Source organism: Lepidochelys olivacea (assembly GCF_965140295.1).
Source record: "Lepidochelys olivacea isolate rLepOli2 genome assembly, chromosome: 10".
NCBI classification, from domain to species: domain Eukaryota; kingdom Metazoa; phylum Chordata; order Testudines; family Cheloniidae; genus Lepidochelys; species Lepidochelys olivacea.
This window is the reverse complement of record NC_140420.1, coordinates 58,856,670-58,875,894: the sequence shown is the minus strand read 5'-3', so window position 1 is coordinate 58,875,894 and position 19,225 is coordinate 58,856,670. Positions and strand designations below refer to the sequence as shown.

The 19,225-nt window shown below is 43.0% G+C and overlaps 1 protein-coding gene across 2 annotated transcripts in view; it reads left to right on the top strand.

Annotated features, from left to right (window-relative positions):
* Nucleotides 1–8,782: 8,782 nt before the first annotated feature.
* AQP9 (aquaporin 9) overlaps nucleotides 8,783–19,225 on the top strand; it is a 35,362-nt gene continuing 24,919 nt past the window's right edge. Inside the window, exon 1 of one of the 2 annotated variants that reach the window (XM_084641732.1) lies at nucleotides 8,783–9,089. In XM_084641732.1, the coding sequence (XP_084497858.1) occupies nucleotides 8,988–9,089 (102 nt within the window). In that variant the 5' untranslated portion in view covers nucleotides 8,783–8,987. Of the gene's footprint in view, nucleotides 9,090–9,138; nucleotides 9,244–19,225 lie in introns of those variants that run through there. The other variant, XM_084641733.1, reaches the window with a different exon arrangement.

Below are 19,225 nucleotides of genomic sequence, written 5' to 3'. Positions count from 1 at the left end.
AGCCCTCTACACCAACATTCCACACAAAAATGAACTACAAGCTGTCAGGAACAGTATCCCCGATAATGTCACGGCTAACCTGGTGGCTGAACTTTGTGTCTTTGTCCTTACCCATAACTATTTTACATTTGGGGACAATGTATACCTTCAAATCAGCGGCACTGCTATGGGTACCCGCATGGCCCCACAGTATGCCAACATTTTTATGGCTGACTTAGAAAAACACTTCCTCAGCTCTCGTCCCCTAATACCCCTACTCTACTTGCGCTATATTGATGACATCTTCATCATCTGGACCCATGAAAAAGAAGCCCTTGAGGAATTCCACCATGATTTCAACAATTTCCATCCCACCATCAACCTCAGCCTGGTCCAGTCCACACAAGAGATCCACTTCCTGCACACTACAGTGCTAATAAGCGATGGTCACATAAACACCACCCTATACAGGAAACCTACTCACCGCTATTCCTACCTCCAGCTTACACCCTGACCACACCACACGATCCATTGTCTACAGCCAAGCTCTGCGATACAACCGCATTTGCTCCAACCCCTCAGACAGAGACAAACACCTACAAGATCTCTATCAAGCATTCTTACAACTACAATACCCACTTGCGGAAGTGAAGAAACAGATTGATAGAGCCAGAAGAGTTCCCAGAAGTCACCTACTACAGGACAGGCCTAACAAAGAAAATAACAGAACGCCACTAGCTGTCACCTTCAGCCCCCAACTAAAACCCCTCCAAAGCATTATTAAGGATCTACAACCTATCCTGAAGGATGACCCAACACTCTCACAAATCTTGGGAGACAGGCCAGTCCTTGCCTTCAGACAGCCCCCCAACCTGAAGAAAATACTCACCAGCAACCATATACCACACAACAGAACCACTAACCCAGGAACCTATCCTTGCAACAAAGCCCGTTGCCAACTGTGCCCACATATCTATTCAGGGGACACCATTACAGGGCCTAATAACATCAGCCACACTATCAGAGGCTCGTTCACCTGCACATCTACCAATGTGATATATGCCATCATGTGCCAGCAATGCCCCTCTGCCATGTGCATTGGTCAAACTGGACAGTCTCTAAGTAAAAGAATAAATGGACACAAATCAGATGTCAAGAATTAAAACATTCATAAACCAGTCGGAGAACACTTCAATCTCTCTGGTCACGCGATTACAGACATGAAAGTTGCGATATTACAACAAAAAAACTTCAAAACCGGATTCCAACGAGAGACTGTTGAATTGGAACTCATTTGCAAATTGGATACAATTAACTTAGGCTTGAATAGAGACTGGGAGTGACTAAGTCATTATGCAAGGTAACCTATTTCCCCTTGTTTTTTCCTACCCCCCACCCTCAGAAGTTCTTGTTAAACCCTGGATTTGTGCTGGAAATGGCCCACCTTGATTATCATACACATTGTAAGGAGAGTGATCATTTTAGATAAGCTATTACCAACAGGAGAGTGGGTTTGTGGAGGGGGGGAGAGGAGAAAACCTGGATTTGTGCTGGAAATGGCCCACCTTGATTATCATACACATTGTAAGGAGAGTGATCACTTTAGATAAGCTATTACCAGCAGGAGAGTGGGGTGGGGGGAGAGAAAACCTTTTGTAGTGGTAAACACCCATTTTTTCATGCTTTGTGTGTATAAAAAGATCTTCTGTACTTTCCTCAGTATGCATCCGATAAAGTGAGTTGTAGCTCACGAAAGCTTATGCTCAGATAAATTGGTTAGTCTCTAAGATGCCACAAGTACTCCTTTTCTTACTGTGTAGGGGGTGGATGGCCCCACAGCTCTTCCGCCACGCACAGGTGGTCACACCAATCACACCCCCCAGGTTTGACCTCTCTGCTTCTCCTTCTTTCCCTCCGGCAGGGGAATCGGGGTCAGCCGCGACTTCCTACAGGACACCCAGGGCCTCAAGTTCTTCCACCCTGTCCAGTGGGGTCTGGGTCTCTTTGCCTGGGGGCTCTATTTTGGGGCACTCCTTTGGCCCCTCCTCCTCTACTCCCTTTTCTTCCCCATTCGGATTCTGTTGTCTAGGGTTTTCCTCTGTTCTTTCCTAAGGATGTTGGTCCTCCCCCTTACTGGGGTCCACTAGTGTAGGGGGCGCCCCTCCCTTCTTTGGCGTCCCTTTTCTTTCCCCCTCCCATGAGTCTCCTCCCTCTGCCTCCTTTCCCTTTTAGGAAGGGGTTCCAGTTCCAGTCCATCCCCAGTACCACCAGGTACACTCTCCGGGTACCACCAGCGGGTATAACCCTCCACTACCCTGTCCCATTTTCAGGAAAACCTGCCCGACACTTCCAGGGGCACCTGGACCATTGGGCAGTGCTTCCTATCCTCATGGACGCACTCAAGTTTCATCCTCGCCCCGGGGATAAGCCAGTTTGGCTTTACCAGCCCTCTCTGGATGAGCAAGCACGCTGAGGCCATGTCCACTAGGCTCCTCTGGGGCTTCCTCCCCACACTCCCTGGAATGGTGACAGTCCTTACCCCTTCCCCCGCCCTCCAATGTTAGTCCAGCCACAAAACTCGGCTAGGCTGTATTCCATCTCTGGGCAGTGCCCCCTTTTTATGTCCTGGTCATCCAGGGGCTCCCCTGGTATAATCTTTCTTCCTCTCTGGGTCCTTCCTGGTTTTTTTTTCCCCTACTCCAGGTCCCTGCACATCCGATCCTCCTTCCGGGGTAAGTCTGCGTCCCCATATTCCTCAGTTAGCTTGACTGCAGCCTCCACTGTGCTTGGCTGGGGTTGTTTGACCCAGACTTGCACGCTATCTGGGAAGCCCTGTAAAAACTGTTCTAGAATCATTTGGTCCATAATTTCTCCCACTGTTTGGGTATCCGGCCACAGCCAACAAGCGGCCCAGCCCGTCAGCTTCTGGGTGAATGCCCGGGGCCGCAACCCCCGCATCCACCTGGCTGACCAAAACTTCTGGTGGTATTTTTATGCCAATAGTCCCACCCAGTCTAGGACTGCCTCATAGTCCTTGGCCTGGTCATTACTCAGCACCATATAGGCTGCTTGAGGCTTGCCAGGCATCCGGGTCATCGGTGGGTCCCATCTCACACAGGCCCAATCCCATCGCTTGGGTGCCATCACCCCACATGGGACTCATCAGTCATTGTAGGAGCTGCTGCTGCACGTTGGCCTTCTCCCTTATAAAGTCCTGCAGGGTTCTTGGTTGTTCCAGCTGCCAGGTGAGTAAGACCTGCCTCTCTAGCTGGTGAGATAGCTGGAAGGCTTGCAGCGCCTTTGGCATCTCCTGCTGCTTCACTAGCCATAGCAGGGTCCCTTCCATCTCTGGGCTGCCACCCACTCACCCTGGCTTCAGACCCTGGACAAGCCCCAACATGTAGCAAGGCGCTGCTGGGCCCCTCTTGCTTCTGCCCCTGCTGCTCTCACAAAACCAATCAGGAACACCTTAGGTCCATGTAATCACCTGTGTACTTTATTTATAGTTCTTTCCCACTACCAGCTTACTAGCTTTGTTCAGGGTTTTACAGCCAGACTTCACCAGCAACAGGCCAGAGCCACCAGCCCTTCTCAGCCTCTGGCCTTTCTTTCCCCCTCCTCGCCTTTATAGCCCCTGGCTAATTAGGCTGGCAGCTGTTTCTAGTTGCCAAGCAGGCAGGGCTATTCAGCCAACTCCAATCCATTCCCCTTGATTGGAGCTGTTGTGGCAGGGGGCTGATTAAGTGGCAGGGGGCTGATCATGCCCACCACCCTGTCACACTGCACTTCTGTATCTTCTAAAATGTTATCATTATTTGTTATTTCCTGAGACCCGATGGTGTATTCAGCCTTTTACAGAACAAAGAGCTGTTGGCTTTGCCCCAAGGAGTTTACAGGACTCTCACAGACTGCAGTGGGCTTTGGATCAGGCCCTTAAGGCTATAGCCAATGTGAAATATGCTTAAAGTGTTTACTAATAGATGTAACATGAATTCATAGGAATCTTTCAAGTTTGTCACTCCAAGGGGCTGATGTTTCTTCTATGGCCTGAGATCTTTTACTCCTATATCTGATTCACGTTAGTATTTACAGCAAAGGATAGATGGAGACAGACCAGAAAGGGAAAGATGGTCTGAAAATCTGTTCCTTAGGTAGCCAAAGAATCAGTAATGCTGCATTTGAATCTGTTCAGCTCATCATAAAATAGTTGTTTTCTTTGAATGCACCAGCAGTAGCAATGATTCACTTATTAGAGAAAATCTTTCAAAGATTGTGTAGTAATTTTTCTGTGAGTTGGGTGAATAAATTTGCATACGGACAGGAAGTTTTGGACATATTTGCCCCTGGCATAGCTCAACTAAAACCAAGAGATTTACAGTAGGGAAAAATTTTGCCCATATTACAATACAAATACTGAAAGGTGCATTGTGTTGCATGTTAATAAACTTGCTCACCCTAGCTGTGTTGGGTTTAGAACTTATATCAATAATGATTTATGTGATACTCGGAAAACTATCCTGTTAAGAACTCAGTGCTGTATATACTGTTACCCCTGAGAATTAAGCTCTGGGAACAATACACAGCAGCATTATTCTTTATTTCTGTAGGGCAAAGCATGAGGGGGAACGTAAGGAAGGTAGAATAATACAGTCTGTATATAACCCTTTCTCATTCCTATTCTGCTTGGATATAGACATAGGGCCAAAGTACTTCAATGCAGATTTCACGGATGTAATGGCACAATTTGTGGGGCCCAGTTCTGAGGTTACAGTATAGGTACAGTTAAGAATGGATCACATTAATATTGTAGACATTCTTTCCCTTTTTAAAAAGCATTGGCCTCCCTGCCTTCAGTCACCTGAATTCCATTTAAAGAAACTTAAACTGTATACGTTATACACATGGGAAACTCAAGTCCAGATGAAACATCACTGGCAAAAATCAATAAACTACAGGCAGAGAGCATTCGTCTCCTTGTGCTATTCTGCACATGTGCGACCGTCTCCACCTCTTTGCAGAAATAGCAGCCTTTCCACATGAGCGATGGCCAAAGGCCAGGATTAATCACAGTCCAGAGATGCTGGTGCAGAGTAGTAGTGCTTACTGCCTGGACCTGGGGAGTTCCATCCCAGTTGTCAGGTTTTTAGGCTCTAAGTTACCCTGACAGCTTTGAAAGGTGCTCGTGTCATCTGTTTGGCACTGCCAGTATTCCTACCATTATGACACCGCGAGCAGGGCCAAGATGGTAAACCTGAGAATGAGTGAGACTAGTAGAAAACAGTAATCATGGTGTTATCATCTGACCGCTGTTTAATTGGGCAGTCCAACTCTCTACGTAGTAAAGGAGCAGTAACAGGAAAGGTAGGTTGCATGGACTACTAATTAAGGTTTTAAATGTTTAATAGCATTTCTTTTTCCTAACATTTCATGTGTTCTTCCCCCCCAATGCTATCTAGATATTTGTTAGAACTGGGAGAATACCTCAATAAACCTGCTGTGATTATCACTCAAATGATAAACTGAATTCACTACAGCTGTGTTTGTGCCCCTTTTGTATTGGCTTTCTGCAAAGATTCTAGCCAATGACTTTAATGGGAAGAATATATGTGAAAACTGCAAATTTTAAGCAAACATTAAAGAATATTTGAAGAAAGCAAATTCTGATCTTTTAAGTGTAGGTATTGGCACTCCAAAGCGGATTCTCAGAGTTATGCTCACCTAGTCAAGGAACAAAAGCACTGTGGGGAAAGCAATGTGGTCTGGAGAAATGAGCATGGAGTTGGGAATGAGGAGGTCTTGAGTCATAGTCTTGGATGTGCCACTGACTCTACTCTGTGGCTACAGCCAACTCTCCCTCCCACAGTATCTCCAGCTACCAAAAATGGGGCTACCAAACCTTGCGCACCTGTTGTGAGGATTAACGAGGTGATCATCACACTGCCCTTTGAGCACGTAAAGGGATACAGAAATGCAGTGCAACGCTGGAACAATGCAGCTCTACATTGCCTCCCTACTCAGGTCTGTGGCTATCTGCCACAATCTAGGCCTCTATTAGAGAAGGAATTGCTATCAACATTTATCTTAATCAATTACTTTTCTTAAGTACACCACTTATGTCTCATCTTTCAAGGAAGAAACACCATGTTCACCTCATTCTTGCTGTAATTAACGTGTCCTGCTGCAATTTTTTTTTAAACACACACAATTATGCAAGTCTTTTCCTTTCAGAGCCATAATAAAGTTGTACCTTTTATATGCTGCAATAACTAATATCCTGAACATGTAGCTTTGTGATGTAATAATGCAAAGGTGTCTCCCAAAATGTAATAAATTGGGTTATAATCAGACTACACCCCAAAGTTGCACGAAACCAGAGTGATCTCTGGAATAACTCAGCTGAAGCAATTGGAGTAGAAGACTTGAGTGAGGGAAGTAAATTTTACCCTTAACCTGATCCTGCAGAATCAGGCCCTTATTCTGGATGGGCCAGATCCAAAATCCACTTACGTTCATGGGAATGGGAATTCCCACTGATTTTAGTCGGCTTTAGGTCAGGCCCTATGTTCCTGATGCTGCAAGGTGCTGCTGCCTTCTACAAAGCCTTATTTACACTAGGATATTTCAGACACCTAATACCCTATGGGTACAGCACTGCTGGAGACAGGAATAGCATAAACAAGGCTTAGACATCATTATCACTGCGGCATCTAACCCACCAGTGGAAATGCAGCCACTGGGAACTGTGGATATGCCTACACTGCAATTAAAAACCCACAGCTGGCCCATGTCAGCTGGTTCAGGCTAAGAGGTCTTTAATTGCAGTTTAGACGTTCAGACTCAGGCTAGAGCCTGATGTCTAGGTCCCTCCCTCCTCCTAGCATCCTAGAGGTTGGGCTCGAGCCCAAAAGTCTACACCACAGTTAAACAGCCCCTTAGCCAAGCCCTGTGAGCCTGAGTCAGCCAGAGGTGCAAGTAAGCCGGTCCGGTGTACCAGCAAGAGCTGGTACGCCGTGCCAGACCAGACCGGCTTCCCCAGGCTGGCAATTTAAAGGGCCCGGGGCTCCCTGCAGCGGAAGAGGTGGGGCCTTTAAATCCCCCCGGGAGCTCCTTGCAGCAGCCGGAGCCCCAAACCCTTTAAATTGCCTCCTGAGCCCCGCTGCCAGAGCCCTGGGGTTGCGATGGCACGGCTCCAGTGATGATTTAAAGGGCCCAGGGCTCTGGCCGCTGTGGGGAGCCCCGGGCCCTTTAAATCACCACCAGAGCCCTGCTGCCGCTACCCTGGGACTCCAGCAGCGGGGCTCAGGAGGCAATTTAAAGGGCCCGGGGCTCCCTGCAGTGGTAGGAGCCCCGGGCCCTTTAAAGCACCGCCCGAGCCGTGCCACCGCTACCCCGGGGCTCTGGCAGCCAGGCTCGGGCAGCAATTTAAAGGGCCCAGAGCTCCACTGCAGTAGCAGTGGCTGGAGCCCCGGGCCCTTTAAATCACCCCTGAGCTCCCAGCCGGCTCTGCAGCTGGGAGCTGCCAGGGGGGATGTAAAGGCCCCACCTCTTCCAGTTAAGGCCACACCTCTTCTGGTTGAGGCCACGCCCCCGCTCAGGACTCCGGCATAGTTTCACCCCTGGAGTCAGCTGACGCAGGCCAGCCACAGGTGTCTAAATGCAGTGTAAATATACACCAGGGATCCAAAAGACCTCAGGTGTAGACACAGCACCAGACCCTGTGCATCCCCAACTCATCATGAAGTCACCTACCAGGATTAGGCTCTGGATATTCCTGTATTTAATACAAATAAAGCCAACGGATGAAATAATGCGTCAACTTGTTCAAGTCAATCAATCAATGTGTCAATTGAGTCAGTGACATCTGATAGGAACAACCAAGATGCTAATAGCTTTTTAAAGAAAAGCAGATGAATGTTTCACTGTAGAAATATTATTCCACACTGGGCCTGATTCTGTAGGGTGCTCAGAACCTTCAGCTCTCTTTCATGTCAGTGGGAAATCAGGTTCTGAATACCTTGCAGGATCAAGCCCCTGGTCAGTTTTACTTCAAAATAGGGACTACAATTAAGCTAAACATTTTGGAGGCATACACTCTTTTTCAGTCCTTCACCAGACTATATCACACTGTAGAAAGCCACTGGACTGAAGCAGATTTCATTAGAGGGGTTTACATTATTCTGCCTCATTGCTCTCATAAACAGGCCTCTCTCACCACTGGAGAGTTAAAGCATTTAGTCCAAGAAGTGTATTACTATTCAGTCCATGGATGTACAAAATCACAGCACTTCTAAAGCAGCATTCTTCATTAGGCACTGAAATCTCTCTAAACTGTACAGAATGTGATTTTTTTTTCTTTAAAAGAAAAAGAAGAAAAGAAAAGAAAAGAAAAGAAAAGAAAAGAAAAGAAAAGAAAAGAAAAGAAAAGAAAAGAAAAGCAGGCAGGCTAGAGCACATTTCTTTGGCAAGCACTCACTCACTGGCACAGCCTCCTTTGCAGAAAGGTTTCAAATGGCCAACAACTGCATAACTTTAATTCCATCTGGGAGCAAAACCAAGGGCTTGCTTCCATATTTGGCAGTTTATATAATCTCTCCCCTTCTCATCTTTTGGGGAAATAAACACACAAAAGTTTACCTTGGTAAAAGGTAACCTTGGGGGGAAGACAATGATTAATCCAGTCTATGTGGAATTAGAAGAAAAAAAAGTCCATCAGCTTGTGATTGTGAGGTTTCCAGTATTATCTCGTTCTGCTAATATAAATAGAAGCCAGCAAACTCAGATATCGCACAGGATGGAAAGCTCATGATGAATCATCAGGTCACGTCCAGGGGATCCAGTCAATGCCTGCACAGTCAGATGATTCCACTGGCAGCACAGATGTCAAAATCTCATATTTCAATGTATAAGTAAAAGTGTCAAAGTTCAGCTGAAGCATGATTACACAGCAAATTTAAGGGGTCTGTGTTGGTGCATAACTGGCATTATAGAGCAACAAGAGGAACCAAAAAATGAACGGGCAAAGCAAAAGAACGTTCAAGGAGAAATTTGCCTTAAAGAACAGCTTTATAAAAGAAGCCCTGTCAGAATTCCTGGGAACATTTATATTGATAGTAAGTGTCAGCTGTTTTCCTTCCTTCCCACTAATTTAATGATGGACAGTGTTTGTAAGGGGACATGTGCTGCTTTTCCTTGTACTCTACAAGTAGCATGGGTCAGTGACTGACAAATAGTGCACAGCAGTGAATGAATTGCTTCTATTTAATGGTAAGTTTGTTATTACTTCAGTCACTTGAAATAAATATGCATGACTATTAAATATAGACAACAATATTTGTTGAATGTACTTTACAATTGTCTGTTAAAGGTTTCATTTGATAGCTGACTAGGTTTTTAGTGACTTACCAACTTCTGAAAAACGTGCAGATGTGAACAATACACTTCAATAATCCTGCTTTTCTATTTTTTTTTTAAATCAGGAATTTCTCAGTTCTCATGCATGAGTTCCATTTGCATTGACTAATTAACCATATTGTTCAAATAGGGGATAACAGATCTCAGACTAGGTATCTTTTCACTGTGTTACACAGATTTAATCCTGTGATTCCTAGTGAATGTAATGGCAGTTGCACTGCTGAATCCTCAGGTATTTGAAAGCTTATCATATTTTGTGTGTATATACTGTTATATTTGCTGTAACCTGCTACTGTTTTCCATTTCAGGCAAATATTATACCCCCTCCGTTATGTATTCACAACAACAAAATGTTTTTCTCTTTACTTCTTATTCAAAAAGTTTCCTGGGATCTTTGCATATTAGAAATTAGACACACAACGTAGATTTGATTTACAAAGACACACTGGCATGTTATTAATATTCTAATAGCACATAAAATAATGATTATATTGTGCTTTCCAAACACTGACTAATCCTTAGTGAGTTTGGTATTCTTTTTTTAAGATGGGAAAAGTGAGGCACAGAGCAGGTCCCTGATTTACCAAAGAGAGACTTCAGTGACACAGCCGGGATTAGAATAATTGTTCCAAGACCCATCTCCTTCCTTGTAGATGGAATGCAACTGTCTTGTGGTTTTGCTAAGCATTTCATCAAGGTGAAACTGCACCAAAAACTAAACAAAACAAAAATAAAACCAAAAGTACCTACCAAGACCCCAAACTAAATACAGGCATAATACTTGCATGGAAAGGTGTATCTTTTTGTCTGTTACCATGTCAGTTAGATTTAAAGCAGGTCATCTAGAAGACTCCCAACAGTTATGGAAGTGTTGAAAATGACATTCTTTATCCTACTTCAACCAACTCTTAGCACGGGCATTACAGTAACAATCCTACTTTGCAATTTTCCAAAACATCTATACGGTGTTATAACAAGGAACAGTACTCACTCAGTTAGATGCAAGAATCTCAAAGCATTTTACCAGCAATAATCAATTAACGTCCAGTCCTATGTCTTAACCACATGATCCTCCTCCCCCACTCATTAATCAAATTCTGTAAGTGAAGAAAATATATTACAGTGTAGATACTATTATTTAATGTTCTGCCACACAAGAGTGGAAGGAAATGCAACCCTACAGTCTGTTTTATAGTATAACAGGGAAATCAAACTACATAATCCTGGGGTTGGCAATGTGACTAAATTTCACAACCTACTTTCCTTTTTTTTAGTTTAAAGTTGTTTCAGCCTTGGATAATGCTGAAAAAACCTACAAATAGACAAAACTGGATAACTGAGCAATCAGCAAGCTGCTAAGAATCTAGGCTGATGTTTTGACTGCACAGGATTTTCTGAAGTAAAGTGCAGTACAGGTTTATTGTAACAAGGTGCTCCCTTTTCTGCAGTTACTTGCCCCATGAGTCAATGGAATCCCACTACCAATAGCATCTCTCGCCTCATGATTCACTTCTTTTAAAAAAAAAATTAAACCCGATTTAATTTTGAGCTGGTGAAAGGGGCATGACTGACAACTCTGGAGACAGAAATCCACGAAGAGCAGGTACAGAAGTAAGAGCTTCCCCACACTGTCCCACTGACATGCCTTAATCCTATTCTAGAGTGAGAGTCAGACAGTTCAGTGGGTCTATTCAATCCAGAGCCTCTCTGGAGGCACAACTGATGCCAGTTAGGAGGATTGCTTGTAGGATGTGGATACTATATCCACCTAGAAATGGGCTAAGACCACCTATTGATTTCCCATATGCCACATATTGCAATGACTTTCAGTCACGACCAAATTGGGGTTTAATGGAATAATAAAAATTAAAATTAAAATAATTTGGCCAGTCTCTTATTTCTCCTAGAAGTGGAAGGCTGCATATGTTATTACTAACTCAGGATTCCAACCCCACTGACCCTAAGAAGATGTAGCTGCCCCGCCAATACACACACAGGCAAAGCAATCCAACTTTGGCTCCAGTTCTTCTGGGAGGCAACATCATTGATCCTAGACCGCAATGCATTCTTATGTTACCAAGTTTTAAAAGTTCAGCCAAACCTAGAATGTTATTTCCAAACTCTGAAAAATTAAAAAGCCTTATAGGATTTATTTCAGGATATTGGTAAAGTAGCAATTTGTTATGGGGCAAAACCTGCCCTTCCACCAGGGTCGCGGAGGGTTCTGCCTACAGTAGAACTGATGTGGATCCATTGAGGACAGGCCTTGAGGATGCCACACAGAGCTAGCTACTCACACACCCTGTGCCAGAGCCTGGCTTCATGGGGATTCACTGCACACCACAAATCCATAGGAAGAAAGTGGGATAGGTGAATTTGATGGCGTATAGGTCAACAGCCATGGCCCCCTATATAAAATGGGTCATAGATGCTGCTGTGTAGCCTACTCCAGTTTTAGACCCCTCGGCTATATGGGGAAAGGGCTGCTTTCACCATCAGTTTCCAAAGTGTTCCCCAGCACACAGCATGGCTGCTCTAGTTATGCTCTAGGACCAGGATTAGCATGGTTCCACCATACATAGGCAGTGAAAACGTCACATTTAATTAAGGAAGGAACATCAGGCCTCGTGTGTAATTTCTAAGAAACAAACTTGGACTAGTGCAGTTTCTATATGGCAGAGCTATATTAGCAGCATAGGCAAATGTGTGCTACAAGGAGTGTGCATTATGCCAAAGATTTCTGCTTGCAGATGGTTTGCTGATGTCTGAACTGTTCATTTCCCCATTTTTACACTTGTGTTGGTGGCATTACATGTAACATTTAAAGTCTCATCGTGCAGTTTAAATACACTTTTAAAGATGAAAGTCTATCTTTAACCCACCCAGTTATGGTAGGTCTGCAGCACATATATAAAAATAGAGACAACTGTTTCTTCACAGCAGGTGCAGTGTCATGTGATTTTTGCACACCCAGGATATGGAAACTACAGTATGGGCCAGATCATTCCAGTTCTGGCTGACATTTGGCCCTGTTCTCATTATGGTGAGGTTTGCACTCCTCCAAAACAGGCTGTAGGTTCTGCCCCAAATCTCAGGGACCTTCCATGGGTTTCCGTGTTTCATCTGGGTCTCCCACACACATGCATGCACCCAACCCATGCCCCATGCCAACCTCCCACACGCAGACAGCTTCCTGGCAGTGAGACTCCACTGGACCCCATTGACAGGGCTCCTGCAGCTGGCTGCAGCCCTCGCACTGTGGGGCCTGTGGCACATTTCCTCCCAGAGCTCCATGGGGCTAGTGGCAGAGGCGGCTCAGGGAGACTGACAAAACAGAGCAGAGAAGCAATGGAGCAGAGGAGTGGGTTATATGATTTCCAGGGGATCTCTCATTAGGAGTCTGCATAGGGCTAGTCTGCCTCTCTCTGGTTTAAACCTGCATTCTCTCTGTATATATTCCCTTGTTTTCTTACCCTTTTCCAAAGCCATGTCTGTGCAAGGGTGTCTTGCATCTGTGTAGCATACACCAATGCAGCTACACAGGAACCAAGGTGGTGGTGATGTGCTGCTCCAGTGTAGTCAGACTTACTCCAGTTTACACCAGTGTAACACATCTGAACTGGAGCAGTGAAATGTTCCAAAAGAGCAACTCCCTTGCTTGTTCCCATGAGCTGAGTGTATTTTCTGTTTTATTTTCACTCTCAAGAGAATGTTCTTGTTGAAAGCAATTCCCAGAACACTGGCTATGGAGCCAATAACTCCAGGGTCCAAGAGGCAGGTAGGGGCACGGCCTGTTTACTTGCTAACGTAGAGCACAAGCTTCCACTTGCAATATCAGAGCAAGTGGGTGGCAGCTGTGCAGGCCCCCTCTACAAATAGATTGAGTGTTGTGTGCCTGTGGCCTCCGACAGATTGTGGAGAACATTTCACTGTGTGTTATAGTTGGAGATGAGGTTGTATATGTTTCATGATACATCTACACTGTAACTGGGGTGTGTGATTGCAACATACATACCCAAGCTAGCTTTAACCTAGCTAGTGTGGGTACCTGACCAGTGGAACTGCAGCTGCACAGATTTCAACACAGGCCATTCGAGCCTGTCCAGAACCTTAGGTAATTACTCAAGCAACTAGTCTGCGCTGAAGTCCATGCTATTGTGGCTTCAGTACTGTTGGTACCCGTGCTAGCTAGATTAAAGTTAGCTTGGGTATGTATGTTGCAAAGTACTGCAATCACACAGTACTTAGGAGGACTGCTGTCCTTCTGCGCAGCTTTAGTCCGTGGCTGAAGTCGCAAGGCCTCCTGTGTAACTCCCATTGAAACAAATGGGTGTTTGTGTGTGCATAAAGACTGCGGTCTGTGGAGATCCGATACACCAGCTGTGTTCAAGACACTGCCACAGGCTGAGGGAAGGTAGCAGCGGTTGTTTGATTAATGACCGAATGCCTATTTATCTTGTGGTCATCAGCATCTTTTGTCTTGTTTTCAAACCTCAAGCACGTCATTATTGTACTCACCACTTTTTTTTTTCTGGTTCCTATTGTAAATAAACTCCTCTTTGGGTTTGCACCAAAATACTACGTCTTGGTTTATTCCGGTCTGAAAAAGCTACAAATCAGTCATCGACTGCTGGTCAAGTCACAGTCAAGTCAGTAAATCCATTACAATTTAGCTGACTTCATATTTTCCTTCTTCCATGCTCCATATGAACTCCAGTGCACACTGAGAATGGTATCTTCCTGTATTGCAGATCCACAGTAGCGAAGCCATATTTCAAGTCTTTATAAAGTGGTGTTTATTGGATAATAGCCAGTTTAAATCTGGATTCCTTACTTCTGTTTATTAAATGAAAGACGTGTTTAGCCTACATTGTGGAATAAGTACTTACAAATTTTGTATTTTTAAAAACAAAGATGATTTAAGTTTTGACATTATCAAAAAGCAAAGTTTGAAAGAGAGGTTAGAGTATCTATGTATAGAATGAGAGGGTTCAGTCATTTTTGTATATTATAAGATATAAATAAAATAGATATCAGTGGCCTCTAAGAGCCACCTAACTATTAGCTGTTATCATTGAAAATCTCCAGAAGCCATCATGTGAATAGTTAGTTAGAAGGAACTTGAAGTAGGATGGGTTAGTCATGAGTGAGAAAAAAGCGGTTATAAATGAAAGATTAAAATGCATTTATAATTGAAATTTTGATACATCATTTACTATGGCAACACCCTTTATAACAACATTCTATGCATTGTTGGGCTCAGATATGGTAATACTCTGAAAAGTGTCTCTACAATGTCATGGAGTTCTATGCAGTAGGGCTTCTGGCATACTGAAGTACAAATAACACAATAATAATCATTCATGATTTGAACTTGACACAGTTTGGTCCTGAACTTGCAGAGCATTTTACAAGTAAAAATGTGTGCGTTTTTTCCTATCTGCCAATGCCATAAATTCAACCTGGGGTCAGAAAGTTTTCTGGCTCCTGCAAACTTACCAGTAACATAGATTCTGAAGCTAGAATTTTGTTGGCAATCCTATTGATGACCTGCAAGCCAAATAAGAATCCCCCCCTCTTTCTCTCTCTCAAATGTATTGAACCTGCTTGCAAACAGAAGTCAAACATAATAAAAACATCACTTACTTTTGTCACTAAAGAGGACAGTCAGCCCAACACACAAGCACCAGATTGTGCTGAGTGAGGGGGATATTTTTGCATAGTTACTTTTCTGGCCATAATTGTACTTTTATCAAAATTAGGTTTTTGCTCCAAACACCAGTTCATATCTCACTGTAGTTTTTCTTTCTAAGTGAGCTGAATGTTTAGCCGTGGAGTGGAAGAACTGGAAGGGAGGCTAGCTAATGTTTTTTCAAATCTAAAATGTTTTTCACAGCAAATAATTTTTAAAAGTTACAGGAAATCCTTTGTGTTTCCTGTTACCCAAAGTGCAAAATTGTGGTAGTCAGGCTTTCCAGTATCTGACATTTTAATTTCAGGTGCTGCAAACATTCTGTACTGTGCAAAGGTTTTAAAAGAGAATTCAGTTCATCTTTGCAATACCAGCAACCCCATCTCATTGGCTCCTGTTGATTAACACAGAGGTACCAATAAGTAAACTGGGATACATTTTCAAAGGACAGAGGCCCAGAGTCCTTTGTGCAGATACGACTTTTGCCAGCAAAATTGGCACTGAAATGCATGCACATTGCTGAGTACTTTAGCCTCTCCCAGCCTGACTACAAAATAATCAAATCTACATTCACAATTCAACTGTAGGTGCAAAACGTGGGTGCAAATTTTGCAGGCGCAAATTTGGACACTGCTCTTTTGGTAATTTGGCCCATTAAGTAAGAAAATAAAAATAAATACAACAAAGTTAAACTAATAAAGTTTCCAAACTGTTACAAGAGCCTGGAACGTATAACGAGAGACAAGAAATTAACTTTTCACTATAAAGCAAGTTTACACTCTTTTGCCTTCAGTATGCTCTGATTGTTAAAATCATAGAATTGTTTGGGTTAGAAGGAATTATTGTGAGACATCTAGTTCATTCCCTTGTATAATGGCAGAATCAATTTCTAAGCTGTCCCTAAAACTGTTTATGACTGATATGGCAATTTCCTGCAATATTCTTGAAACACCTTATTATGTTAAATGTACGTATTATTGTGCGCTGGGGTTGTATGGAACCTTTCTGGGGGGAGTGGCAGATACTATACCTGGCAATTCGAAAAAGACTATATTGAAAATATGCCAGATAAGTGTGGACATCTGGAAGAATAAGTGGATTTTCTGGGGAATCCCTAGGGAAAGATTAATGCAAATTTCCCAGCTACAGGAGAGTATCATTGTCTGCTGATTACCTGTTACAGCAGGCCAAGCTCAAAGGCCTGAGCACTATAAAGAAATAGGCTGATCTGCCCAGTTTTTGTTCTGGTTCTGGATCTAAGATGGATGTGAACTTGTAACCCTGGAGAAAACCCAGTTGTGGGTTGTGAAGGATTAAAACCTACCAGACCCCTTGGTTGGAGAAGGCAATGACCTCTGGTAAGCCTTTAAGCATGCACATAGGAACTTCTATTGTTTTGATATATTCTCTCTCTAATGCTTTTGCATTAAGAACAAATGTGCTTGCTTAGAAGAAGCAGTGCAGCAACTTACACCTGTAGGCAATACACTGGTCATAGCCTTTGGAGAGAAAGCAAAGCACAGCCACTGGCCTGTTTAAGCAAATTGACTTGTTGGGGGTATCACACTGTAAATCAGGGAACTGCCTTAAAACCCCACTCAGAAGGGAGTGAGGCACAAATCTCCACCCAGAAGCAAGGAGCTGAAAACAATTAAATGGGTCCCCTGGGTGGACCACGGAGGGAGAAAACAGGTGCAGTTGCCCTGAAACTGTGACAGCACAACACCCTCAAAAGAAGAGCCTGGGAACTTAAATTCATAACTCTGCTGGATGCTAAAATATATAGATTAACAAGTGCACTTATTTTGACTCACTGTGACAATTTGTAACATACCCTATTGCCTGCTGCCCTTAATTGCCCACTTCATTTCACGTGGTCTTCTACAGCAGGTGTGAACCCCTTGTGCTTCATAATCTATTCCACCTTCTGTTTAGCTTAGGCACTCTGGTTACCTTCTTCAGACCTAAGGAAGAGTTCTGTGAAGCTAGAAAGCTTGTCCCTTCCACCAACAAAAGTTGGTCCTATAAGAGATTAGCTCACCTACCATGTCCTACTGTTCTATTAACATTTGAAAACATTAAACTTACAAAATTTATCCTATTTTTGAATGAAAACAAAGTTCAACTAGCTAAGAGCCAACTACCAACGGCATTGTACACCCAGAATGGGGTGTGACTGTACATGTGGGAGCATGACCAAAGCCCTGCTTTCCCATTCATTTGCCAGCGCCTGGAGGAAGTGCATACTGCACTTTTCAGGTACTGCTCTCCCAGGAGCCATTAGGCCAGCTTCTGTCCTATGCAGGCACAACACCTCCAGACACCACTGCCTGTGTGATACAACTCCCCAGCCAGCATTGCTGTGGTTAAACATGCTTTTACTTTTTTTAAGCTTTTACGTTTGTAAGTCGGTGCAGGAAGGAAAAGAGACAGACACCTCTCAGTACAAGAATAAATTATGAGACTTGCAAGGAAACACCAGTTTAAGATAATCTAGTTCTTCTTGAGAAGCTAAAAAGTAATTCTCCCCTCCTTCTCTTTTCTCTGCACCCCATCCCCATTTTGAAGCAGACACCCTCCACCTCTGCAAGGTAGGGTCTACAACCTGAACTCCTTCAGAGTGTTTTCCTTTCCGACCCTCTCCTGGATTTCTAAAACCCAGTAAGAACCTGAAAATAATTTTCACCAAAGAAATTAGTTCAAACTGATTGTCTTGCCTAGTTTAGGACAGAAAAGCATTTCAGTATCCGGGGATGAAGAGGGCAACATTAAATTAGTAAAATATGAGACAGTATAGACCTTTCCAGTTTCCCCGGGCAATTTAACAGTTTATTCCTCCTCTATAGCATGTGCAAGAGCAATAATAAAACATTTAAAGCACTACTTTAAAAATGTAGTAGGGTCTATAGCTCAATATTTCTCATATATATGTTTTATTTTACATAGAGCAATTTGAACCAGATCTTCACGTGTTTTAAAAGCTTAAATGTACACATTTCTGCCGACTCTTATGAAATGTACAGTATATCACTGTCTCCTAGTAGTAATGTTTTTTGCCATTAAAAAGAAAGTATCAAAATTATAATAATTTTAGGGTTTATGTCCATACTATTTAATTGCCTAAATGATCAGCTTTAATTCCAAACCCTTATTTCATTGGATAGTGAAAACAAATGAAGGGAAATCCATTTGAGCCTGAAAGGATATTGATTGTGTCCCAGGAGATCTCCAGAAGAATGGTTATGGCACTCTTATTACTCCAAGTTTGATTAAATTGCAATAGCAGGATAAAACTAAATATGTAACTAATGATAAAGAGCCATGTGGTTTTAAAGTAGTTACATGATTTTTTTTTAACTAGTAGACTACATTTTTATTGTGCCATGAAAATTAGAAATGATATCAGCCAAAACACTGGAGATATTGGAAAAGATGGAGATGAAGAGTAGTTTTTGCTGAAGATTTTCCATAAAGGATAAAAAAAGCTTCAGAAAAATTCTGTGGCGTGAATTCTTCCAGAGCTCTGATCCGAAATACTAGCTGTTCTAAAACATGCCTCTGTTGTTATTATTGTTTGAATTGCGATAGTGCTTAGGACCTCCAGTTATGGACTAGGCTCCATCGTGCTAGGTGTTGTACCAACACACAGGAAAAAGTTGGACCCTACCCCCAAAGAGCTGACAGTTTATTATAAAAACAGCTAATCAGGAAATCAAATGGGAAATAACGATTTAAGCAAAGTTGATTTTGCAAGCAGATGGATTGTAAATGAAAGAGCACTAAAAATAGACAAAGGAAAAAACTTGAAACCATCAACTTGATAATTGTCTCTGTCTGAAAATAGTTTAGATGTTATTATTAAAAACAACACCTAAGATTCCCGTAACTGAAGAAGATCACAGAAAAATATTCTTTACATTTTCAGTTTTACTTTGTGCATTTGACAGCAATTTGCATAGGATCCATTTTACTGTTTCCCCCATAGAATCAGTTATTTAGCCAGTTTCCCCTCTTTGTGAAGATCCTTCATATAGCAACAGGGAAAAATAATCTTTTTTTCTAATAGGAAAATGTGATTGTCCCCCTGCCAATTTTTGTGGTTTTACAAAGAGGCAGAGGTAGGACCTGTAACTTTTCTTTCTT